At 38.4% G+C, this 27,216-nt stretch overlaps 1 protein-coding gene across 1 annotated transcript; it reads left to right on the forward strand.

The window, feature by feature from the left end:
* Nucleotides 1-8,292: 8,292 nt before the first annotated feature.
* BMP15 (bone morphogenetic protein 15) lies at nt 8,293-16,414 on the forward strand. The gene is made up of 2 exons (XM_006163180.2): nt 8,293-8,641; nt 14,356-16,414. The coding sequence occupies exons 1-2, from the start codon at nt 8,311-8,313 to the stop codon at nt 15,213-15,215; spliced, it is 1,191 nt and encodes a 396-aa protein (XP_006163242.1). The 5' UTR covers nt 8,293-8,310; the 3' UTR covers nt 15,216-16,414.
* Nucleotides 16,415-27,216: the final 10,802 nt, after the last annotated feature.

Here is a 27,216-nt window from a genome sequence, read left to right on the forward strand (position 1 = left end):
GCACCTTTGCCTACTGCCTCACTTCCAGCCCCCCCCAGCCCAAGACCCCACGCCCTAGACTGTCCTGTCCCCTGCAGCAGGTGCCAGTTCGAGCTCCAGCCCTCTGGCCAGCAAGGGACACTGAGGCAGGGGCACCTCTGCTCCCCCTGCCTCACATCCAGGACCCCCTGGTCCAAGACCCCACCCCCAGGTAGGTAGCTAGTTTTTTCTGCTTTTTATTTTTGCGCTTCGCCATTCTCTTGTTAATACCGTGGTCTTCCTCCTCCCACAGACTGTCCTGTCCCCTGCAGCAGGCACCAGTTCCAGCTCCAACCCTCTGGAGAAATCACACGCTGCATTAGCGCACAACACGTGACTTCTTTATTTTTCTGTGTTGTCTTTTCTTTCATCTATTATCCTCCCCTCTTAATCTTCCACCCTGCCAAAGAGTCTAGACAGGTCTAGAATCAGGTATCTGAAATTCTCTAGTAATGTAAGATTCCCTGGGATTCTCCCTTGTACTGATCCACCTGTGAAAAAGGAAATACTGCTTTTCAGACACCTCAGTAGAGTATCATTCTTGAGACCACATTGGTAAAAACAACAGAAGAGAGACTTCAGCAAACATCAATTAGCAGCAAAAGGGAAAAACATTTAATTCTAGTTGGAGAAATGTTCCCAAAAGAGGTATTCAAAAGTGAATACATTTTCCAATGTCTAGAAGTAGAAGAAGAGCTTCAGGTCTGAATAAACAAGGAAATATGTCTCCACCAAAGGAAAAAGGTAACTCTACTCCATCTCCCGTAAATATAGAGGACGTTACCAAAAGGTCAGACAAAAAAATTTGAACATACATGGTGACCAAATTCTATGAGTTGGAACAGAAAAGAGACAACGAACTACAGGAGATTAGGAAGTCCTTCCATGATATGAAAGAAGAAACGGACACTCTGAGAAAGAATCAGGTGGAACTATTAGAGATAAAGTCTGTAATACAGGAAATCAAAAACTCTCTTGAAAGTATTAAAAGTCTGTTAGATCATGCTGAAGTCGAATCTCTGATGTAGAAGATAAAACCTATGACCTAGAAAAAAAACACAAAAAAAGATCAAGAAAATAAAAAAACACAAGGATAATATATGAGAAATACTAGACTCCATGAGATGCCCAAACATCAGAATAATAGGCATCCCAGTAGGTGACGAAACGAAATGCCATGGAAAATCTATTCCATGAAATCCTGGAAGAAAATTTCCCAAGTCTAGAGAGGCACTCAAGCATCCAGACCCATGAAATACAAAGGACTCCAAATAGAATAAACCCCAGAAGATCTTCCCCAAGGCACATCTTAGCCAGGCTGTCCAAAACCACAGATAAAGACATGAAACTAAAACTGGCAAGAGAGAAATGAGAAGTGACTTACAAAGGCCATCCCATCAGGCTAACACTAGACTTCTCAATGGAAACAATGCAAGCAAAGAAAGAATGGGAAGATGTATTGAAAGTTTTAAGAGAGAAACTATTTCAACCAAGACTATTATATCCTGCAAGATTATCTTTCATATGGGAAAAAAAAAAGATTAAAATCTTCTCAGACAAACAAAACCTGAAAGAATTTGCCAACACCAGACCAGCTCCTCAAGAAACCCTGAAGAAAGTACTAGTTGAGGAAAACTAAAGAATTAACAGGCAGAAATAGAGAAATAAAATACAACTAAGACAATGGCTAACTTAAACATCAGTACAGATCCTGTAACATCGATAACATTGAATGTTAATGGATTAAAATCTCCAATCAAGAGATACAGACATGCTGAATGGATAAAAAAACAGAAACCCTCTATCTATTGCCTACAGGAAACCCACCTCATGGAGAAAGACATATATAGACTGAAAGTGAAGGGTTTGAAAAAGGTTCTCCATGCAAATAGGAACCAAAAAGGAGCTGGAGTTGTGATACTAATTACTGACAAAATAGGCTTTAAAATAAAAACTGTTCAAAGAGGCAAAAAAGGGCACTATATCACAGTAAAAGGCTCTATAGATCAAGAAGATATAATGCTTGTAAATATCTATGCACTTAACACAGGAGCAACCAAATATGTGAAGGAAAGGTTTTTAGATCTAAAAGGGAAGATAGACTGCAACACACTAATTGTTGGAGATCTCAACACCACAGTAACACCTCTGGAGATATCATCTAGGCAAAAAAATACGAAAGAGATCAACTATCTAAATGATACCATAAATCAAGTGGACTTAACAGCCATCTATAGAACTTTCCATCCAAAAACCATGAGGTAAACTTTTTTCTCACCCCGACATAGAACGTTTTTGAAGATTGACCACATCATATGACACAAAGCAAGCCTCTACAGATTCAGAGGCATAGAAACTATATCCAGCATCTTCTCTGACAATGATGGAACTAACCTTAAATTTCAAGAGAACTAACTAACCTTAAATTTCAAGAAAAATCCTCAAAAATACTCAAATACATGGAAACTAAATACCATACTCCTGAATGACTCCACTACTACAAAACAAATAAAGAGTGAAATCAAAAGATTCATGGAAACCAATGACAATGAGGACATAAATTTCCATAATCTTTGGGACACTGCAAAAGCAGTCATGAGAGGGAAGTTCATAGCAATTAGTGCACATAAGAGGAAGACGGAAAGAAGACTAATTGATCACCTAACATCATGCCTCAGAGAATTGAAAAAGCAACAACAAAAAACCCCAAAAAACTCCAGAAGAAAGAAAATAATAAAGATCAAAGCAGAAATAAATGAAATAGAAAATAAAAGGACTATACAGAAAATAAATTAAAATGAAAGCTGGTTCTTTGAAAGGATAAACAAAATCAAAACATCACTAGTGAGACGTATTAAGAAGAGAGAAACAAACCAAGTGAATCAAATCTGCAATGAAGCTGGCAATATAACAACAGACATAGGAGAAATTCAAAATGTCATTAGAGGATACTATGAACATCTATATGCTAAGAAACAAGACAATCTGGATGAGATGAACAAATTCCTTGACAAATATAATCTGCCAAGATTGAGCCAGGAGGATATAGAAAGTCTGAGTAGGCCCATAACAAGCAAGGAGATTGAATCAGTAATAAATAACCTCCCAACAAAGAAAAGCCCTGGCCCTGATGGATTCACCTCTGAATTCTACAAAAATTTCAAAGAAGAGTTAATCCCCATTCTGCTCAAGTTATTTCTAAAGATCCAAAAGAGTGAATCTCTCCCTAATTCATTATATGAAGCCTTATCCTAAAAGTAGATAAGGACAGGATAAGGAAGGAAAACTGTAGACCAATATCTCTGATGAATATAGGCACAAAGATTCTCAACAAGATACTAGCAAATTGTTCCCAACAACTTATAAAAAAGGTCATACACCATGATCAGGTAGGCTTTATTCCAGGAATGCAAAGTTGGTTCAACATACACAAAACCATAAATGTAATACATCATATAAACAGGAATAAAGATAAAAAACATATGGTCATACCAACTGATGCAGAAAGAGTATTTGTTAAGATTCAACATCCCTTCATGATCAAGACGCTCAGCAAAATCAGCATAGAAGGGTCATTTCTCACCACAATAAAAGCTATCTATGAAAAACCCATAGCGAACATCATCCTGAATAGAGAAAAGCCTAAAGCTTCCCCACTAAAAACTGGTACAAGAAAGGATGCCCACTTTCTCCATTCCTCTATAATATAGTACTGGAAGCCATCGCCAGTGCAATCAGAAAAGAGGAAGAAATAAAAGGCATTCAAATAGGAAATGAGAGGTGAAACTCTATTCACAGATGACAGTATAGTATACATAGAAGACCCAATGGTCTCCATGGAAAAATTACGGGAAGTAATACATGAACACAGTAAAGTTGCAGGATATAAAATCAATATACAGAAATCGATAGCATTTCTATATATGAGTAACAGGCAGACTGAGATAGCACTGAAAAAAAGTTATTCCATTTACCATAGCCACCAAAAGTATAAGATAGTTAGGAATGAATCTAACCCAAGAAGTTGAAAACTTCCACAAGGGAAACAAGAAACTAAAAAAAGAAATTGAAAATGACACATAAAAAGTGGAAGGACATCCCATATTTCTGGATTGGAAAAATTAATATAATCAAAATGGCAATTCTACCCAAACTAATCTACATATTTAATGCTATGCCAGTCAAAGTACCAGACACATTCTTCACAGATCTAGAAAAGACGATCATAAAATTTGTCTAGAATCATAAAAGACTTCGTATTGCAAAAACAATTCTGCAGAAGAAGAGTGGAATGGGAGGCATCTCACTCCCTGACCCAAAAATATACAACAAAGCTGTGGTAATCAAAACAGTGTGGTACTGGCACAGAAACAGACATGTGGACCAATGGAATAGAATAGAATCTCCAGAAATAAATGCCCAAACATACAGTCAACTGATTTTTAAAAATTTTTTAAATTTTTGTTGAGAGTTTTTTCACTATAGGGCGCGTGCGCTCGCCAGAAAGACAGAGAGAGACAGAGAGACAGAAAGCGAGAAATCAACCCCAACAGTCAATCCAGTGGGAAAAGGAAAACCTTTTCAGCAAATGGTGCTAGAAAAACTGGATTTCCACCTGCTGAAAGATGAATCTGAACCCCTACCTCTCATCTTTGACAAAAATCAAGTCAAGGTGGATCAAAGATCTAAGACCTCAAACTATAAAACTTCTCCTAGAAAACATGGTGGAAATTCTAGAAGACATTGTGGTAGGAAAAAACTTCTTAAATAAGACCCTCAAAGCAATCGATAATCCCCAAAATAAATAAGTGGGATTACATCAGACTAAAAAGTTTCTGCGTGGCAAAAGACACAGTAATTAGTGTGAATCAACAGCCCTCAAAATGGGAAATATTTTTTAATTTATGCATCAGATAAAGGATGGATAAGCATAATACACAAGGAACTCAAGAAGCTGTTTGGAAAAAAGATGATCAACCCTATTAAAAGATGAGAGAAGGAGTTGAAAAAACACTGTCTAAAGATGACATATGAATAGCCAAAAGGCATATGAACAAATGCTCAACATCCCTCATCGTAAGGGAAATGCAGATCAAAACAACAATGACACTTAACGCCAGTCAGAATGACACTTAACCCCAGTCAGAATGTCTAAGTTAAAAAAAAAAAAAAACAAATAATGATAAGTGTTGGTGGGGGTGTGATGAAGGGGGAACTCTCTTACATGCTGGTGGGAATGTAAATTGGTCCAGCCACTGTGGAGAACAATTTGGAGATTCCTCAAAAATCTACAAACAGAACTACCATATGATCCAGCAATCTAATTCCTTGGTATCTACCCAAAGGACAGAAGACTTCTTCATCAGAAAAGTGCTTGCATATCGATGTTCATTGCTGCACTATTCATGATTGCTAAGACATGTAACCAACCCAGATGCCCCCATACAGATGAATGGATTGGAAAACTGTGGCACATACACTCTACGGAATACTGTTCAGCCATTAAAAAACAACAAAACCCTGGCTTTTGACAGAAAATGGAAGATTATGGAAGATTTACTACTGAATGAGGCAAATCAGGCTATGAAGGAGAGACATTGTATGTCCCCACTTAATATTATACCAAGTGTCTACACTCTATAACTGAAACCGACTGACTAAATGATGTACAAACACAAGAGATGAATGTGATTGCCAGATGTGGTGTATGTGGAGGATTGGAGCTTGGAGAAGAACATTTGGAGGAGGGATACGAGGACAGAGTATTGATGGGATGGAGAGGTAGTGGTGTTATCTGTTGAAGATGTTTTGATCAACTAGATTGGAAAGAAATGTTCACGTATTGAAATGTTCACTTTGTAAATTAAATATTGTGATTGAATGTATAAATATAAAATAAAAATTATTATAAAAAAAGGAAAAGCATGGCACATATACTCTACGGGATATTACTAAGACAGAAAAATAAAAACTCAGGCATTTGAAAGAAAGCTAATGAATGTGGAAGATTTACTAATAAGTGAAATTACCAAGGCTATTAAAGAGAGGCATCATATGTCCCTACTCACTAGATTTCTAATAAGTAAAAAAAAAAACAAAAAACAAAAAAAAAACAAGACTATGAAAGAGAGGTATCATATGTCCCTACTCACTATGTACTGAATGTCTGCACTTTATGGCAGAAACTGAAAGATTGGAAGATATAAAAACCTGTAGAATAATTGTGTATCCAAGAGACAGTATGTGAGGAGAGTGAGGAGTTGGGGAGGGTGAGAGGAAAGGAATCAAGGAGAAAAAAAAGGAGCAAAATATTTAAGGGACATAAAAATGGAAAATTATCTGTTGATTATATTGTGTATGATAATATCTTTGACTGGACTAATACAGTGTATTTGTGCAGGGGGAAATTCATTTTGTACACTAATGATATATGTAGTAATTGAAGGTATAAAAATTAATTTAATTAAAAAATGTCTGACTTTTAATATGTTGCTAATGAAATCAGTGTGGAATCCTATCTTACATATTTTTCAACTGTGTTTTTCTGATTTCTATTACATCTTTCATATATTTTGAACATTCAGGTTTTGCCTACCACGTATCATCTGACTATATCCCTTTCTTGTATATTATTGCATACAATATAAATGTATATAATAAAATGTACAAAACAATACAGTACTCTGAAGGAGCCAGCAGTGTCGATGAAGAAAGTAAGGCTGGGAGGATCATTGCTTAAAGTCATCCAGCTAGCAAGCTATTGAGCTGAGATTTGGTTTCTAGATCTTATAGGATCCCCTGCGTCCTATGCCTTTTGTTTTACTCTACATGCGAATGCCCAAGGTCATGTTAGAAAAAAAAAAGATAAATAATTTTAAACATGTAACCATATATCATTAATAGATTATTTCCCGATGTCCTCACATCAACCCATGTGGTAAATCATGTTATCTTCATTTTACAGATGAGGAAACTGAGTTTCAGAGAAGTGAAGAAATTTGCCTGAAAAGGTTAAGTTACAGTGCATAACAGCCAAAAATCACAATTCAAACACAGTTCTGTCTGATTACAAAGTTCATGCTTGTTCTGTAGTAATATTGCCTATCCATTGATATTCTTGGTATGAGGTAAAGGCCTCCTACAAATCATATCTGTCTCATTATCTCCTAGAGCTATGTCAACCTCATGAACCATGTTCTCTCCAGAAACCCAAGAATCTGCTTCTACTTGGACAAGGCTAGACTACACCTACCATTTTTCTGCAGAATCCTAGCCTGTGGCAGCCATAACAAACTGGCCCAGCCCTGCTACATTAACCACCTGATCTAGGAGAGCTCCCATGAATTTATCTTCAACGATCTCAGGCTTTCCCCATGAAGCCCATTCATGATCTCAATACTTTCCAAGGTAAACCAGAAAATTCCAAGACAGAATTCTCAAATTTGGCTGTATTTTAAAATCACTACAAACTTGAAAAAAAAATCCTGATGTCCTGGTAACACCCCAAACCTATTACATCAGAACCTCTGGGAATGATGCCCAGCCATCTGTAATAGTTAAAGTTCCTCAGGTGATTTCAAAGTATAGCCAAGATTGAGAACCACTGTTGAGGCATCTTCTTCAAGCTCTAGCAGTCACATTCACACAGTAATTTCTACATTTTAGTGTTTACAGAAACTTCTTGGGGCACTTGATAAGATCCAGATTTCTGGACGCACCTGAAAAAGTCTGTGTTTGAGTCCAGATCCAGGCATCTGCATTCCTCATAGTCACCTTGGATAGTTTCTCTGCCTGTTATCAGTAGACCATATTTTGAGAAATGCTTCATTAAAGGCATGTAAGTGGGATGGGAGCAGGAGGCATCTGGCCCTTTAAGGACTGATTAAGGGACTGCCTTTAAAGCTGTATGGTAGAATAGGATAGGGCTGCTTTTTTTCCATCTTAAGTGGATAAGGTGAAGGAGTAGGTTCTGGTATGAACCTCTCCTTTGTAGTTACCTCAGCCTCCAAATAAGTACTATATAGTTGCCAGCTCTAGAGAGGCGGAGGGGTGCACTGTCTTATTCCATCTGCTGTTCGTTTTGATGTACAGAGGGCAAGTTAGGAGACCTTCCTTGGCTCAGGAGGTCCTCCCAGAAGAAACAACATAGAAGCTACCTGCATTTCTTTTTTACTTGTCCCATCTTTGGTAGTTGTGGAACTTAGATGTGGTTACCTGCTTGAAAGGAACCGGTCAGAGTGACATCCTTTGGGCTTGGGTTGGAGTCAATTGCTAAACACAAAGCCTTTCAAGATGGCCCTCTTCAGCATCCTTAGAATCATTCTTCTTTGGGGACTGGTGCTTTTTTTGGAACACAAGGTCCAAATGTCAAAGACAGGGCAGCAGTCCTCTATTGCCCTCTTGACTGAGGCCCCTACTTTGCCCTTGATTCAGGAGCTGCTAGATGAAGCCCCTGGCAAGGAGCATAAGAAGCCACAGGTTCTAGGGCATCCCCTGCGGTACATGCTGGAGTTGTATCACCGTTCAGCTGACCTATATGGACATCCCAGGGAGAATCGCACCATAGGAGCCACCATGGTGAGGCTGGTGAGGCCCATGGCCAATGTAGCAAGACCTCTCAGAGGTGAGTTATTACAATTCCATCTATCTTGGGGGGGAAAGAAATGGAAAAGAATAATGAAGAGAAAAGGGAATGTAAGGGTTTACAGCTAGGTCTCATTGCCTGGTGTGTGGGTTGTTTTCTCAGGTCTAGTTCTCAAAGCATGGTGAGCATGGGAAAAGCTGGCTTCAAGCCTACTTACCATTAAGGCACCAATGTAAGAAGAAATTACTTGGGACCTACTGAGAAATTTCTCCCAGATGCTAGGACAACTGAGTGATGTGTTGGCCCCTATCTCTCAAAGAAGTCTTATTTTTGTTATAGCTCTGAAAAGGGTTTGTTATAGCTCTGAAAAGTATAATTAAGAAATACCCAGCTACATTCTGTAGAAGGCTATTTATGCATTATTTTGTTATTAGGAGGCAAAGGGTACAGGATGCTGGGTGGGGCAAAAACTAACAAGGCCTCAGAAAGGACAGAAACAACTAACATCTGAGGATCTGGTGCTGTGAGCATCTGTTGCTGTATTTAATCCTTAATTTAATCCCCATAACAGCTAATGATAGTAGCTGTTATGGGACAATTAGCCTAATTTTCTCTTTTTAAAAAATTATTTATTGGAACCAACAGTTAGTGTAATGGCTATGTCGCTGGACTCCCATGTAGTCGACCATGGTTCGTGTCCCAGACCCGGTGGCTTAAACTCACACTGGGCACGTGTGTGTGTGTGCTCATGGTCCTAAGAGGAGAATGGAGAAGGGCTTGTGACATGGCCACCCTGGGGGCGATTTCTCGCTTTCTGTCTCTCTCTGTCTTTCTGGTGAGTGCACATGCCCTATAGCATAAACTTTTCCAAAAAGAAAAAAAAAGAATTATTTATTTAATGTTATGTATTCCTTTATTTTTAATTTGACAGAGAGAGACAGAGAGAGAGGAAAAGTGAGAAAGCAAGACACCAGGTTTGGGGCTCCAACCATGGTCAGCCATGTGGGAGTGTCCGGTGCCTTAACCACCACGCAACCTGCTGGTTCCAATTAGCCTAGTTTTTGAAGATAAGAAAATTAAGACATAAAGAGATTAGGTAATTTACAGAGGTCATAAGGGCAGTGGGTGGGAGAAATGAGATTTGAGATCAAGTTTGTCTGATTTTTAAAGTCTACAACTTCTCAAGATTTTCTTCACAATATTTTAATGTCCCTGTACACCAGATTTTGTATTTAGGTTATGTTGCTATGTTGAGATTTTGGTACCAAATGTGATTTGGAATTTTCTTTGTCCCCATAATGCTTCATTCTGTCTTAAGCATCTGTATTAGATACCATTCCAGGAGAGTAGTGGGCTCCTGAAGTGAAGGGCTCTCTAGGGAATGTTGACAGCCATCAGCTTTAACAAACTCTTAGAAATCTGGTGAAATTAATCTGGAGCCTTCAAGTCTGAGGTGATAACAGACATATTTACACTCCCCTCTTTAAGTAAAACAACCAAAATTATTCTAGTTAATCCTCGCTGTGAGCTTACTATGTGCCAGGTATTACACAGAATGCTTTATAAACATCTTCCTTAATTTGCAGTACTAAATGAGGTAGGTAGTATTAATATACCCATCTTATAGTTGAAGAAACTGAGGCTCAGAATAACTTACCTGGTGTCACATAACTATTAATTGCTAGAGCTGGATGTCAAACCTGGGTTCTTGAGCCCTAGAGCCTGTGCTTTAATTACCATGCTATGTTGGCGTCTCAGAAGATTTTTTTAAAGTTTACTTATTTTATTTCCAGAAAGGCAGAGAAAGAGAAACAGGCACCTTTGGACAAGGTCTTGTCACATCATCACCTCTTCTCCCTTCCAGGTATACAGGACCACAGATGTGCATGTCTGGCATGTTTCTGGTAGATCCTGGATCCAAGCCATGGTCTTTCATGTGGTTCCAGCATTGCAGATCAGTGTCCTACCACCTGTACCAGCATGGCTGGATCTCCCCTAAGTACTAGGCACTGTGCTTGGGTTGGATATACAGAAACAAATATTGGGTCATCAGAAACACATCACAACACATTTTTGCATAGAAAAATGTAGAAAAATGCATCATGGCTTTTACTGTGACCCAATAACTACTACTTTGACCTCTAGGAGCTCCCAGCATAGTATAATAGTTAATGACATAGTGATGTTAGAGGATGAAGAGTTATTTGAAAAGAACAAGCAATAGGGCTCCCAGAAACTCAAAGAAGAAATGGCTCACTGCTTGGAGCAAGGGAAGAGAAGCAGAGAGACTGTTAGAAAGTCTCACTGAGAAGGCAGTATTTGGACTTGACCTTGCAGAAAGAGTAAGGAGACTCTGCATTGAGGCAGAGAAGTGCATTCTGATTTAGGAAATAACTTGTTATGAGTCGAGATTTATTCAGCAAATATTTATTCAGTACTTACTGAGTGTTAGTTATACAGTTGTGATCAATATAAGAAAAGCCCCTACTCTCATAGAGCATGTTCTTATGGGAAATACAAATAGGCAAACACAATTAAATAATTGCAAATTGTGGTAAGTACTATAAAAGAGTGAAATGGATTGTTATGATAGGGAATACTTCCTTGCTATTCTCTTTCTATAGGGTTGTCAGAGAAGGTATCTTAGAGGAGGTGACACTTGTGCTAGCCCAGGCATGAGAAGAGTAGAGAGAAAGCTGATTTGGGCCAAGATAACAACAGGTGCAAAGGCTTTGAGGGTGAAACCAGTTTATTCTACTTGAAGAACAGAAGGATGGTCAGTAAGCTGATTTAGGAAATAACTTGTTATGAGTCGAGATTTATTCAGCAAATATTTATTCAGTACTTACTGAGTGTTAGTTATACAGTTGTGATCAATATAAGAAAAGCCCCTACTCTCATAGAGCATGTTCTTATGGGAAATACAAATAGGCAAACACAATTAAATAATTGCAAATTGTGGTAAGTACTATAAAAGAGTGAAATGGATTGTTATGATAGGGAATACTTCCTTGCTATTCTCTTTCTATAGGGTTGTCAGAGAAGGTATCTTAGAGGAGGTGACACTTGTGCTAGCCCAGGCATGAGAAGAGTAGAGAGAAAGCTGATTTGGGCCAAGATAACAACAGGTGCAAAGGCTTTGAGGGTGAAACCAGTTTATTCTACTTGAAGAACAGAAGGATGGTCAGTAAGGCTTGCATTTTGTGAGCATTGTGGAGAGTGGCAGGATATCAAGCTGATGAGAGAGGCAGGAGATTGGAGGCTGCGATTAGGGATCTAGGTTCACTTCCTAAGTGCAGCAGAAAGCTGCACAAATCGAGTTTATACAAATCACATGAGACTAGAAAGAAGGATGCCTTAGAATTAGGTAAATATTCTGGTGTGACTGTGGAACATAACTGGCATTTAGGGACTCTGGAAAGGATCCAGAGCAGATGACAGGTTTAATCTCACAGGATGTATGAGTCAACTCTTTTACTGACAAGTTTTGAGCAGACGCTTTCTGGCTCTGATCCTTAGCAGCAGCTCCACCCTGCTTCAGGAAACATGTGATGTCAGGGTCTGGAAGGAAAAGGTCTTCCTCACCAGACAGTCTGCTAGAGGTTTGGGTTGTGTTCCTTTTCAGGCAGGGTGGAGCAGGTATACGGGTAGTCCTCTTGGAAAGATCATTTCAAGATGGGAGTGTGGAATAATGTGAGAAATCAAATACAAACCTAGTTTTGGTCTTGTGTGAATGATGTCTACTGCCCTGAATTTGAGGGTATATGAAGCATGAGTTGGAACTTAAACTTTTACAAATATCGCAGAACATCAAGAGATCAAGAACTTCTATGTTGAAAGTCTTGGGACTACTGAGGAATTCCAGGTTTATGGATTAAGTGGAGAAGGAACATAAGGTGAATGATATAAAAATTAACATGAAAGGGCCAGCTCATACTCTGGTGGTTAGGGGAGCTAGATCGCATATGGATGGCCATGGTTCAAATCCCCATATTGGTGACTTGAAAAACTGTATAAGAATGTATACATAAACGCCCCAGATCCCAACAAAATGAAGAAATGGAGAAGGGATTATGGCATGACCACACCCCATTGGGGGGTTCCTTCCCTTCTCTGGTAAGCCCAGGTACCCTTTGACAATTAAAAAATTAAGCTGAAAATATTAACTGATAAAATGTTGAAAGTTGAAAGAAAACTTTTTCCTGTGATGCCTGGTCTTTATAATCTTTGCTTTCTTTTTTTTTGGAGAGGTTTTTGCTATAGGGCGCATACACTCTCCAGATAGAGAGACAGAAAGCAAGAAATTACCCTCCAGGGGGGATGGCCACACCACAATCCCTTCTCCATTCTCCTCTCCCTCCATTCTCCTCTCGGGATCCTTGGCACACATGCACATGCGCCCGGTGTGAGTTTAAGCCATCGGGTCCAGGACGTGAACCACAGTCGATTACATGGGAGTCCAGCCACATAGCCATTATGCTAACTGCTGGTCCCTATAATCTTTTCTTTCAACCTCTGTTAGGACAGGGCACAGAATTTGAGAGCACTGCAGGCCCAGCTTTTCGATCCTATGGCCACTGGGTGTCAGCAGAACAGTTTGGATTACAGCTCTTAATCACTAAAGGGTATGCAGCTATCATTAGACTTCTTAGCAAACAAAATATTTATGTGATCAAGGCCTTGTTGAAAATAGTATTTAAAAGGATGGTAGAAAAATAAATGGGATAAATAGAGAACCATTTCTAGCAAGGAATGGAAGAGAGGGAGATTGAGGGTTAAAGAAATAATGGCCAAAGAAGGCTGGCCCAAAGTCCAAATGCTCAAGGAGAAGATGATTAAAGTTAGTGGAAAGCAGAAATGGCAAAATAGCTGTCCTTACTAGGGGTGGATAGACACAATTATTGTGTGATGTCTTAGTCTTGAATTTGAAATAATGTCAGGATATAATACCCAATGTTGAATTGTTGTCCCAGAGCTGCATCTGAATAGTGACATGATCAGGACTCTCTTTATGTATGTCTCAATGATTCTCTTAATGATCATCTTTAATAGTCATTTAATATGATTGACTCTCTAACATGTTTATAATATATGCAAAATAATTCTACATTTGAGGGTTTTTTCCCCCTGAGCCTAGCACTGAGTGACAGAAAAGTAAAATAGTTTCTATTTTTTCTTCTTTTTTTAGGTTTTTGCCAAAGGGTACCTTCACTCATTGAAGAGAGACGGGGGTGGGGGGTGGGGGGTGAGGAATCACCCCTAAGGGGAGGCCATGTTGCAATCCCTTCTCCTTCATTCTCCTCGTAGAATTTTGGGCATGTACACACACACACACCCAGCATGATTCTCAAGCCACTGGGTCTGGGATTCAAACCATAGTTGACCATGTAGGAGTCTAGCACCTTAACTACTCTACCATCTGCCAGCACTGACAGTTTCTCTTTTTTAAGGAGAACAGACTTGGGTTCAAATCTTGACTGTGTCTCTTGACATATCTTCTCTGAGACTCAATTTCTTATCTATAATATGGGTATAATAAATATCTCATTAGACTTTAGAGGATTAAAGATCTAATGCATGTAAAGCATCTAGTTCATTAGTAATTTCTCAATAAATAATAGCTATTATCATTATCTTGAGTTAATATGGGTGTTAATTATAGCTGCCAGTATATATTGAGAAGGTTTGTGAGGGAGATTCAGGCTAGGAACTAAGAAACTAAGACTCTGTTCTTGTTCCTTCTACTTGTGCAGGCCCCTGGCACACACAGAACCTGGACTTTCCTCTGAGACCAAACCAGGTAGCATACCGACTAGTCAGAGCCACTGTGGTTTATCGTCATCAACTCCACCTAACCCACTTCCACCTCTCCTGCCATGTGGAGCCCTGGGTCCAGAAAAGCCCAGACAACCACTTTCCTTCTTCAGAAGGAAGTTCCTTAAAGCCTTCTATGATGTCTAAAGCTTGGACAGAGATGGATATCACACAACATGTTCAGCAAAGGCTCTGGAATCACAAGGGGCGCAGGATCCTTCACCTCCGTTTCATGTGTCAACAGCAAAAACGTAGTGAGATTCTTCAGCTCCAGTGGCGTGGTACTTCATCCTTGGATGTAGCCTTCTTGTTGCTCTATTTCAATGATACTCATACAAACAATCAGAAGGCCAAACCTCTCTCTAGAGGTCTGGAGGAATTTATGGAAAGCGAATCTCCCCTTCTCTTGCGAAGAGTGCGTCAAGCAGGCAGTATTGGGTCTGAGGTTCCTGGCCCCTCCTGGAAGCATGATGGGCCTGAAAATAACCAGTGTTCCCTCTACCCTTTCCAAGTCAGCTTCCACCAGCTGGGCTGGGATCATTGGATCATTGCTCCTCATCGCTATACCCCAAACTATTGTAAGGGAACCTGTCCCCGAGTACTACGCTATGGTCTCAACTCCCCTAATCACGCCATTATCCAGAACCTTGTCAATGAGCTGGTAGACCAGAGTGTCCCTCAACCCTCCTGTGTCCCTTATAAGTATGTTCCCATTAGCATCCTTCTGATTGAGGCAAATGGGAATATTTTGTACAAGGAGTATGAGGATATGATTGCCCAGTCTTGTACATGCAGGTGACGGCAAAAATACAGCTAGCCCAGGTTTCTCAAGAATTTGGAGAAGGGTTTAATACAAAAAAATCAATGTTAAGGCTGCAAGTTCTTTTACCTAATCTATAGTTTCTGTTCCTTGTTTTAATTGGCATTATTTTAGTCTTTTCCCCAATTGTGAGCTGTCCAGTTTATAAAAGTTTTACAAATACAAATTTTCCCAGCATAGCATAAATCAATACAGTTTAACCACTAGTCGGAGCCCTTAATATTTTGGTAAACTATTCCCTTAGAGATGCACTTTCTATTTTCTTGTCTTTCCTTATTGCAACTTTGTCAAAAGTCACCAGTCTACAACAGTAGACCTTTAGCAATTGTCTCACCAAGACCTGGGGAAGGTGTGCTCATCCTAGTGTCCCTCTTCTGAGGATATAGAAGATTTGGGGTGAAAGTAGTTTGAAATTTTATTCTCCGCTTCCTTGACTCCTACATCTTAGAAACTACTAGTACTTCTAATCAAATAGACTGCTTGTTCGTGTGCTTTCTAAAAAATTTTCTCAGATGGACTAGAAAACTTAGGTTACAGTCTCTATAAGCAATCCTTAGAAGAAACACAAAGAAGGAAATATTTTTCTAAGATAGCAGCGCTTTTTCTCTCAATCTCTGAATCTGGGAAAAGTGCTTGGGATTCCTTCCTATCCTAGGGTAAGAACAGCAAGCAGCCTTTAATGAAGCCCCCAAGGAAACTTGAGTTTGGAGCTGTCTGAGATGGCAATCACTTCAAAACTACCTGTGTTTATGATAAAGAGAGAAAAAGCTAACATTACTGATTGGTATTATACATGGATGGGTTATTTTAAACTTTCTATAGAACAATAGATTTCATAAGGTATTTTCTTATTTTATGTAACACACACCTGTTAATTATCAAAAACAAACAAAAGCAAAACAAAACAAACAAACAAAAAAACACCTTTCTGGTGGCTCTGAAGCTGAGAGTTGACCTGATTGGGGATGGAGGGAGGTAAAGTGCTGTGGAGAAAGGTGAAATGTACCTGAAGCTGACTTCATCCTGGGCTTACCTGTTTTGTGTGTTCAGTTTGGCTCTGGGCATGGGTCTCCGAGGGAAATGGATTTACTGTCTTTGGGAGGAAGGAAACTGCCTTGGCCTATGAGATGCTTGTAGTATGTCTTTATTCCACTCTGATGTTGTATTTAAGTGATGGAACTGAGCTGTGTTGCAAATAAAAAAATTGTTAAAAAGAATTGAGTATTTTGGGGATTGGGAAGAGTAGATAGAAGAAATTACTTTGTTCCCTTTAGCTGTAGCCAGGAGCTCAACCCTAGTCCCTAAGTGGTAGGGCTGGAGGAGCCACTGAAATTCTGCTGTCTTTTTTTCTTAATTGAGGTTTTTGCCATAGGATGGGTATGTGCACTGGAGAAAAACTGAGAGAGAAAGTGAAAGAGAAAGTGAGAAATAACCCTCCCCACACAGGGAAGGGGAAGTCATGCTGCAATCTCTTCTCATAAATTCTCCTCCTGGGATTTTGGATGCACATGTACACGTGTCTAATGTGATTTCCTTTCTTTTTTCTTTCTATTTCTTTCTTTTTTTTTTTTTTTGAGAGATTTTTGCTATAGGGTGTATGTACTTACCAGAGACAGAAAGTGAGAAATCAAAAATCAAACCCATTGGTGGGGGAGTGGCCATGCCACAATCCTTTCTCCTCCATTCTCCTCTTGGGATTTTGGGCATGCACACACTAGTGCCCAGTATGATTTTCAAGTCGCTGGGTCCAGGACTCAAACCATGAAGTCAGCCATGTGGAAATCTAGTGCTTTAATCTCCATGCCATCTGCTGGCCTATTTTATAATTCTTTCTAAATTCTTAATCCAGTTATGAAATACATCAACAGTTTGGCAAACCAGTTCATGAGCCAATTCAACCTGCCACTTTTTGGGGTTTTGCAGGGTGACTTTCAAGTCACTGGTTCTGGGACTTAAACCATGGTTGACCTTGTGGGAGTCCAGCACTGTAACCACTATGCCACCTGCTGTCCCTACAAATTCTGCTCTCTTAAGGCAGTTCTGCTCATGATCAACCTTTACCAAGGCCTTCTTTAAGGAAGACCTGTAAATCTTTTCCTCTGCAAACTTAGTCTTTGGTTTTATTGCCATTCTCAGTGGGATGAGACTAAACTGGGGTGCATGCTTGTGTTTGCCAAATGTAAATCTCTTTCTCACCTACCCATTGTAAATTAACTTTTTTACCACTCCTTTCTCAACAATTGGTTCCCGCTAGACTGAATATATTGCAAGTCTATAAATACATAAATATTATTCTGCCTGAGGTGCTGTTCTTTAAAATACTTTTTGCCCATTTACCTTCTTTACTATAGCTTTGGGAATTAACTCAGGCTTTTCTCTTTATCTCCTCAATGCCTTCATGACACCCCAGACTCTGGTAGGTTTCTCTTCTCTTAGTTCACATTAACACTATGTGTTTTTCTGTAATATATTCTAGTATGACTGTGTTTCTTAGAAAAAAGATGATGCTCCTTTTAAGCAACTGTGTCTTACATTTTTCTATATTACCAGAGTTGATGAATACAAACACAAAGTAGTGACAGTAAGGAATGCATTCCTCCTTATAGGAAATTTTTCTTTTTCTTTTTCTTTTGTTTTTTCTTTCTTTGGAGAGGTTTTTGCTATAGGGCGCGTGCGCTCACCAGAAAGACATAGACAGAGAGACAGAAAGCAAGAAATCACCCCCAGGGAGGATGGCCATGCCACAATCCCTTCTCCTCCATTCTCCTCTCTGGATCTTGAGCACGTATGCACGCACACGGGCCTGGCATGAGTTTAAGCCACCAGGTCCAGGACTTGAACCACGGTGAACTACATGGGAGACCAGTGACAAAGCCATTACGCTAACTGCTGGTCCCATCTTTTCTTTTTAAAAGAGATTTTTGCTATAGGGTGTGTGCACTTGCAGGAGAGACAGAGAGATGGAAAGTGAGAAATCACCCCCTGGGAAGATCATTATCTATTCTCCTCTCAGGAGTTTAGGCACACATGCACATGCACTCAGCATGAGGTTTTTTAAGCCACCTGGTCCTATACTTGAACTGTGGTTTACTATGTGGGAGTCCAGCGACATAACCATTGTGTCATCTGCTGGTCCCACAGAGAATATTTCTGTGTTAAAAATTTTATTAATGTTTCCACTGGAATAAACCAAATATACTTTGGGCAAAAAATAATTTTTGTATCTCACTAATTTTTTAATCTGCCAGAGCATGTTTGGCTTGCTGGAGAGAGAAAAGGAGGGAAAGTGAGAAAGCACCTACCATGGGGGATGGTCCGGCCACAATCCCTTCACTTCCATTTCGCTTTGCTCTCAGGATTTTGGGGATACATGCACATGTGCCTGGCATATTTCTCAAGCTACTAAGTCTGGAATTCATACTGCACAGTCAGCCATGTGAAATTCAGCTTCCTCAATCACCATGTCACTGGCTGGCCCATGTCCCATTATTTCAAATTCATGATTCAAACTACAGTGGAATGTAACAGCTATATTCATGAGTAAGGCAGTTTGCAGAATAATTATATATACTGGAAGATGACCTAGGAGAACTACTGACTCGAGTTCAGCCATTTCTCCAGCCTACCTGGAGTAGGTACAAATACTTAACAAGACTGAAAATCAACTTTGGTTATAGGACCAGAACCTGAGTTCAGCTTCTTGATTCTTTCAGATTTTCAGAAAGTCATGATCTCCTTCCTTTGTCAGTCCTGAACACATCTGAAACTTTATTATTTTTTTTGAAGGTTCGTGGTTAATTGGTACCATTATCTATTAAGCCATGAGTTGTCAGAATACCCAAGGAAAACACTGGAAGGATGGAATTAGTCATAGTTAGTGTTATGGATAATCTTTTCTTTTGAAATATTGCTTTAGCTCAGGATTTTTTTCTCAAGTTGAAAGTAAGAGGTCTCTACTCCAAAAGTCCTCTGAAAAGAAGGAAGCATGCTTGCTAGTGGAGGAAAGTGTATGAAAGGGGAGGCGGGACTCTATCTGCCCAGGTGGGTGGGGAGAAATGTTCAGTCAGTCTGGAGAGGAAAAGTAGGCAACAAAGTCCACCTTGCCCCAACAATACCAGTGAATAGGCCATAATTTCAATGTATGGGTACATTTAAGTTTGTTTCTGACTCTGGAGTTCTGTTGCATTTACCTTGGTTGTACATTACATCCAATTCTGGGTAAAGTTGGGAAATTAATCTTCAGTCCCACCAGATACTTGGGTATCTATCTAATCCCGTAAAAGATGTTTTGTGTCTTCAGTTAATTTTCCAAGTAGCAGTATGAAGTGGAAGGGCATTAGCCTCATTAAAAAGTGTTACTTCACTGAGTTATAATCTATATACAATAAGAGTAACTTTTTAAGTTTTCTATAGAGTACATGTGCTTACTGGAGAGAGACAGAGACAGGGAGAAAGAGAGAGAGGGAGAGAGAGAGAGATAAAGCACCCCAAAGGGTAGATGCCCATGCTGCAGTCCCTTTCCCTCTCTCTCTTTCTCCCTGTCTCTGTCTCTCTCCAGTAAGCACATGTACTCTATAGAAAACTTAAAAAGTTACTCTTATTGTATATAGATTATAACTCAGTGAAGTAACACTTTTTAATGAGGCTAATGCCCTTCCACTTCATACTGCTACTTGGAAAATTAACTGAAGACACAAAACATCTTTTACGGGATTAGATAGATACCCAAGTATCTGGTGGGACTGAAGATTAATTTCCCAACTTTACCCAGAATTGGATGTAATGTACAACCAAGGCCTGGCAACCATTCACTTCCTTTTTCTAAAGATTATGAATAATATATAAATTAGATATTATGATACTTGGCCTTTTTTTACTGGCATCTACTTAGTATAATGTTTTCAAGGTTTGCCTGTATTGTAGCATATATGAGTTCTTCATTTATTTTTATTGCTGATAAATGTTCTGTTTTAGGATATGCCAAACTTTAACTTTTCATCAGTTTTATGGGTATTTGAGTTGTTCCTATTTTTTTTAACTATTATAAATAATGTTGCCATTAATATTATGATGAAAGTTTTTGTGTAGATGTGTTTCTAATCTTCTTGTGTGTATACCCAGGAGTAGAAATGGTAAGTCATGTGGTAACTACATATCAAATTTAATTGCCAGAGGGCATGTCACTCTACTATCTCTTCTCCATTTCTTTATCCTCTTGAGATTTTGGGCATGCACACAAACACCTAGCACGTTTTTCAAGTTTCATGGACTGGAATTCAAACCATGGTCAGCCATGTAGGCTCTTGCTCCCTTACCATTAGGCTATGGGGCCAGTTCTATACTCAACATTTTGAGAAACTACTAAACTATTTTACACATTAACTGCACATTTTACAATCCAGCAAAGTATGAGTTTTATAATTTCTCTATATTCTAACAATTGTGTGTTTTTTCTACTCTAGCCATACTATCAGTAGGGAAATGGGTATCTCATTGTGGTTTTGGTTTGCATTTTCCTAATGACTAATGATGTTGAGCATGTTTTCATGTGCTTATTGGCAAGTGACATATCTTCTTTGGATAAATGTCTATTCAAGTTATTTGTCCAGTTTTTAACTGGGTTGTCTATTGTGAAGTTGTACAAATCCTTTTTAATTTTTTTCTACTAGGCACACACTATCATGCCTGGCTCTTTCAGACAGGATTTCAAAATGTTTTCCATGTTACTGAACCTGGCCATGAACTCATGATCTTCTGCATCAGCCTCCTGCATAGCTGGGACTACAGGTGTGTACAACCATGTGTGGATTTCAGTGTGGGTTAGGAATCCAACCAGGACTTCCTGTGTGGTCTCAGCCTGCCAAGTAGCAGTGTCAATTGGTACATGCTTCCATGGCTGGGCTATAAAAGTTCTTTATATATTTTGGACATCAGTCCCTTATCAGATATATGATTTGCAAACATTTTCTCTGATTCTGTGGGTTGTCTTTAAACCTTCTTGATGGTATCCTTTGAAACATAAGCTTTTTAAATTGAAAAACATTCTATTTATTCATTCTTGATGGTATCCTTTGAAACATAAGCTTTTTAAATTGAAAAACATTCTATTTATTCATTCTTATCTTTTGCTGTTTGTGCTTCTGGTGTCATCTGGGAAAACATTTAGTAATCAAAGGTCATGAAGATTTACACTATGTCTTTTTGTAAATGCTCTATAGTTTTAATTGTTACATTTAAGTTTTTAATCCATTTTAGTGAATTTTTGCAGACAGCGTGAGGTAGAGATCCAACTTCATTTTTTGTACATGGATATACAGTTGTCCCTGAATCATTTGTTTAAAAGACAAATCTTTCCCCATTGAATTATCTTGGCACCTTTGTCAAAATTTGACCATACGCGTAAGGGTTTATTTTTGAACTTTAAATTTTGTTCCATTAATCTATAGGTCTATCCTATACTAAGCTATTACTCTTAATAACTGTAGCTTTGTGGTAAGTTATGAAGGTGGAAAGTGTAATTCTGTCAAATATTTTCTTAAAATTTTTTTAAATTTGCTATACATTGTATATATTCTCCAGAGATACAGAGGCAGATAGAGGGAAACTGAGAAAACACCACCAGGGAGTGGGGGAGATGGTCACACAATAATCCCTTCTCCTCCAGTCTCCTCTTGGGATTTTGAGCATGTACTCAGAGGTGCCTGTTGTGTTTTTCAAGCTGCTGGGTTCAGGACTCGAACCACACAATAAGCCATATAGGACCCAGCCACCTTAAACTCTACACAAACTAGTTGGCCACAAAATATTTTTGTTTTTATCAAGATTGTTTAGACAATTCTGGGTCACTTTCACTTGTATTTTTATGTAAATTTTAGGATCAGCTTTTCAATTTCTGTAAAAAAAAATCGGGTTCTTTAATAGGGACTATATTGAATATTTTGGAGGTTTGGGTAGTATTGCTATCTTAACATTGTCTTTTACTCTGTAAACATGGGATACCTTTTCATTTACTTAGGGCTTTTTAAATGTTTTCACTGATGTTTTGTCATTTATATATATATGTCTTATATTTCTTTTTTATTTTAATTTTTTATATGCATTCAATCATATTATTTAGCTTACAAAGTGAACATTTCAATATGTGTGTGAACATTTCTCCCCAGTCCAGTTGATCAGAGTATCTTCCACCAGTAACACCAGACCTCCCCATCCTGTCAATGCTCTCTCTCCGTATCCCTCTTCCAAATGTCCTTCCTTAGGTCCCTCTTCTCCACACACTCCATTTCTGCCACTAACCCCCATCTCTTGTGTTTGTACAACCTAAGGTCAATCAGTTTCAGCTATAGAGTGCAGACACTTGGTATATATTAAGTGGGGACATACAGTGTCTCTCCTTCATAACCTGGCTTGCTTCACTCAGCAGTAAATCTTCCATATTCTTCCACATTTGTCAAAAGCCAGGGTTTTGTTGTTTTCGATGGCTGAATAGTATTCCATAGAGTATATGTGCCACAGTTTTTCAATCCACTCATCCGTACTGGGGCAATTGGGTTGGTTCCATCCATTCATCCATACTGGGGCAATTGGGTTGGTTCCATGTCTTAGCAATTGTGAATAATGCCACAGTAAACATCGATGTGGAAGCACTTTTCCAATTAAGAATTCTTCTGTCCTTTGCGTAGATACCGAAGAGTGGGATTCATAGGTCATATGGCAGTTCTATTTGTAGATTTTGAGGAATCTCCAAATTGTTCTCCACAGTGGCTGGACCAATTTGCATTCCCACCAGCAGTGTAAAAGAGTTCCCCTTTCACCAAACCTGCACCAACACTTATCTTTTTTTTTTTTTTTAATCTTAGACATTCTGACCAGGATACCTCTCAATGTTGTTTTGATCTGCATTTCCCTTATGATGAGGGATGTGGAGCATTTTTTCATATGCCTTTTGGATATTCGTATGTCATCTGTAGAGAGTTTTTTTCAACTCCTTCTCCAATCTTTTAATAGGGCTGATCATCTTTTTTCCAAACAGCACCTTGAGTTCCTTGTGTATTCTGCTTATCAGACCCTTATCTGATGCATAATTAACAAAAATATTTTCCCATTCAGAGGGCTGTCGATTCACACTAATTACTGTGTCTTTTGACATGCAGAAACTTCTTAGTCTGATGTAATCACACTTGTCTGTTTTGGGGATGATCAACTGTGCTTTGAGGGTTTTATTTAAGAAGTCTGTCCCTTACCAATGTCTCTGAGTGTTTCCCCAGTGTTTTCCAGGAGCAGTTTTATAGTTTGAGGTCTTGGATTTAGATCCATGATACACCTTGACTTTATTTTTGTCAATGGTGAGAGGTAGGGGTTCAGATTCATCTTTCCACAGGTGGAAATCCAGTTTTTCCAGCACAATTTGCTGAAGAGGTGCAGGATTGCTTTGGCAATGCAAGGTCTTTTATGATTCCAGACAAATTGTATGACTATTTTTTCTAGATCCATGAAGAATGTCTCTGGTACTCTTATTGTCACTGCATTAAATATATAAATAAATTTGGGTAGGATTGCCATTTTGATTATATTAATTCTTCTAATCCAGGAACATGGGTTGTCTTTCCACTTTTTCATGTCATTTTCAATTTCGTTTTTTAGCTTCTCATAGTTTTCCTTGTGGAGGTCTTTAACTTCTTTGGTTAGATTTATTCCTAGGTGTTATACTTTTCATGGCTATGGTAAATGGAATTACTTTCTTCAATTCTATATCAGTCTGCCTGCTATTCATATATAGAAATGCTATAGATTTCTGTATGTTGATTTTGTATCCTACAACTTTACTGTATTGATGTATTACTTCCAGGAATTTTTTCATGGATACCATTGGGTCTTCTATGTATATAATCATGTCATCTGTAAATACAGAAAATTTCCTCTACTTTTGCTATTTGAATGTCTTTTATTTTATACTGTTTTATGATTGTGTTGACAAGGACTTTCAGTGATATATTGAAAAGGAATGGAGACAGTGGGCCTCCTTGTCTTGTATCAGTTTTTAGATTTTCCCTATTCAGGATAATGTTAGCTATGGATTTTTCATAGATGGCTTTTATTGTGTTGAGAAATGGCCCTTCTATGCTGATTATTCTGAGAGTCTTGATCATGAAGGGACGTTGTATCTTATCAAATGCATTTTCTGCATCAATCGATATGACCATATGGTTTTTATCCTTATTCCTGTTAATATGAAGTATTACATTTATGGTTTTGCGTATGTTGAACCAACCTTGCTTTCCCGAAATAAAGCCTAACTGATCATGGTGTATGATCTTTTTTATAAGTTGTTGGATACGATTTGCTAGTAACTTGTTGAGAGTCTTTGCGTCTATATTCATCAGAGATATTGATCTATAGTTTTCCTTCCTTGTCCTGTCCTTAGCTGTTTTAAGGATAAAGGTGATAGAGGCTTCATAAAATGAATTAAGGAGAGGTTCACCTTTTTGGATCTTTAGAAATAACTTGAGCAGAATGGGGGTTAACTCTTCTTTGAAGGTTTTGTAGAAATCGGAGGTGAATCCATCAGGGCCAGGGCTTCACTTTGTTGGGAGGTTATTTATTACTGATTCAATCTCCTTGCTTGTTATGGGCCTATTCAGACTTTCTATATCCTCCTGACTCATTTGTGGTAGATTATGTTTGTCTAGGAATTTGTCCATCTCATCCAGGTTGTCTTGTTTCTTAGCATATAGATGTTCAAAGTAACCTCTAATGATGTTTTGCATTTCTACTATGTCTGTTGTTATATTACCAGCTTCATTGTAGATTTGATTCACCTGGTTCCTTTCTCTCTTCTTCTTAATAAGCTTCGCTTGTGGTGTATTGATTTTATTTATCCTTAAAAAGAACCAAATTTTACTTTCATTTATTTTCTGTAATGAACCAGCTTTTACTTTCATTTATTTTTTGTATAGTGCATTTATTTTCTATCTCATTTATTTCTGCTTGGATCTTTATTATTTCCTTTCTCCTGGAGTTTTTTGGATTCTTTTGCTGTTGCCTTTCCAATTCTTTGATGCATGATGTTAGGTGATCCATTAACCTTCTTCCCGTCTTCTTTTTATGTGCACTAATTGCTATGAACTTCCCTCTTATGACTGCTTTTGCAGTGTCCCAAAGATTATGGAAACGTGTGTCCTCATTGTCATTGGCTTCTGTGAATCTTTTGATTTCAGTTTTTATTTCTTCGGTCATAGTGAAGTCATTCAGGAGTAGATGATTTAGTTTCCATGTATTTTGGTTTTTTTGAGGATTTCTCTTGAAATTTAAATTAAGTTTAATTCCACCATGGTTGGAGAAGATGCTGGATATAGTTTCTATGCCTCTGAATCTGTAGAGGCTTGCTTTGTGCCCTATGATGTGGTCAATCTTCGAAAAGGTTCAATGTCAGGTTGAGAAAAAGGTGTTTATCTCCTGATTTTTGGATGGAAAGTTCTATAGATGTCTGTTAAGTCCATTTGATTTATGGTATTGTTTAGGTCCTTGATCTCTCTACCTATTTTTTGCCTAGGTGATCTGTCCAGAGGGGATAGTGCAGTGATAAAGTCTCCAAGAATTAGTGTGTTGCAGTCTATCTCCCCTTTTAGATCTAACAGTCTTTCCTTCACATATTTGGGTGCTCCTATGTTAGGTGCATAGATATTTATAAGTGTTATATCTTCTTGATCTATACAGCCTTTTACTATGAAATAGTGCCTTTCTTTGTCTCTTGGAACGGTTTTTGTTTTAAAGCCCATTTTGTCAGAAATCACAACTCCAGCTCTTTTTTGGTTCCCAATTGCAAGGAAAACTTTTTTCCAACCCTTCACTTTCAGTCTATGTATGTCTTTCTCCATGAGGTGGGTTTCCTGTAGGCAATGAATAGAGGGTTTCTGTTGTTTTATCCATTCAACCAGTTTTCATCTCTTTATTGGAGAATTTAAACCATTAACATTCAATGTTATTATCGATGTTACAGGATTTGTACCGACATTTAAATTGGCCATTGTCTTAGTCGCCTGTTATTTCTTTGTCTAGCTGTTAATTCTTTAGTTTTCCTCAAATAGTACTTTCTTCAGGGTTTTTTGAAGAGCTGGCCTGGTGTTGGCAAATTCTTTCAGGTTTTGTTTGTCTGAGAAGATTTTAATCTTTTTTCCCACATGAAGGATAATCTTGCTGGATACAATAGTCTTGATTGAAATTGTTTCTCTCTTAACATTTTCAATACGTCTTCCCATTCTTTACTTGCTTGCATTGTTGCTGGTGAGAGGTCCGGTGTTAGCCTGATGGGATGGCCTTTGTAAGTTACTTCTTCTTTCTCCCTTGCCAGTTTTAGTATCATGTCTTTATCTGTGGTGTTAGACAGCCTAGCTAAGATGTGCCTTGGGGAATATTTCTGGGGTTGAATCTATTTGGGTTCCTTTGTATTTCATGGGTCTGGATGCTTGAATGCCTTTCTAGACTTGGGAAATTCTCTTCCAAAATTCCATGGAATAGATTTTCCATGCTGTTATTACTTTTTTCACCTTTTGGAATGCCAATTATTCTGATGTTTGGGCATCTTATGGAATCTAGTATTTCTCATATATTATCCTCATGTTTTTTAGTTATTTTCTCTATCTTCTTGGTGGTTTTTTCACGGTCAGAGGTTTTTTCTTCTACATTGGATATTCAATCTTCTGCATGGTCTAATCAACTTTTAATATTTTCAAGAGAGTTTTTGATTTCCTGTATTTCAGACTTCATCTGTAATAGCTCCATCTGATTTTTTCTCAGAGTGTCCATTTCTTCTTTCATATCATGGAAGGACTTCCTAATCTCCTGTAGTTAGTTGTCTCTTTTCTGAATTTGTTCATCATAAAGGTTCTAAATTATTTCTCTGACATTTTGGTGACATCCTCCAATTTTAGGAGAGATGGAGAGGAGTTACTCTGTTCCTTTGATGGAGACATATTTCCTG

This window comes from Tupaia chinensis, unplaced genomic scaffold, assembly GCF_000334495.1.
Source record: "Tupaia chinensis unplaced genomic scaffold, TupChi_1.0 Scaffold141474_1, whole genome shotgun sequence".
NCBI classification, from domain to species: domain Eukaryota; kingdom Metazoa; phylum Chordata; class Mammalia; order Scandentia; family Tupaiidae; genus Tupaia; species Tupaia belangeri.

What these genes read in the sequence shown, in the direction of transcription:
- BMP15 (XM_006163180.2), top strand. Translation starts at nt 8,311, where the DNA reads ATGGCCCTCTTCAGCATCCTTAGAATCATTCTTCTTTGGGGACTGGTG. An exon ending in TGTAGCAAGACCTCTCAGAG is followed by an intron (nt 8,642 to 14,355) that starts GTGAGTTATTAC and finishes CTACTTGTGCAG; the next exon opens with GCCCCTGGCACACACAGAAC.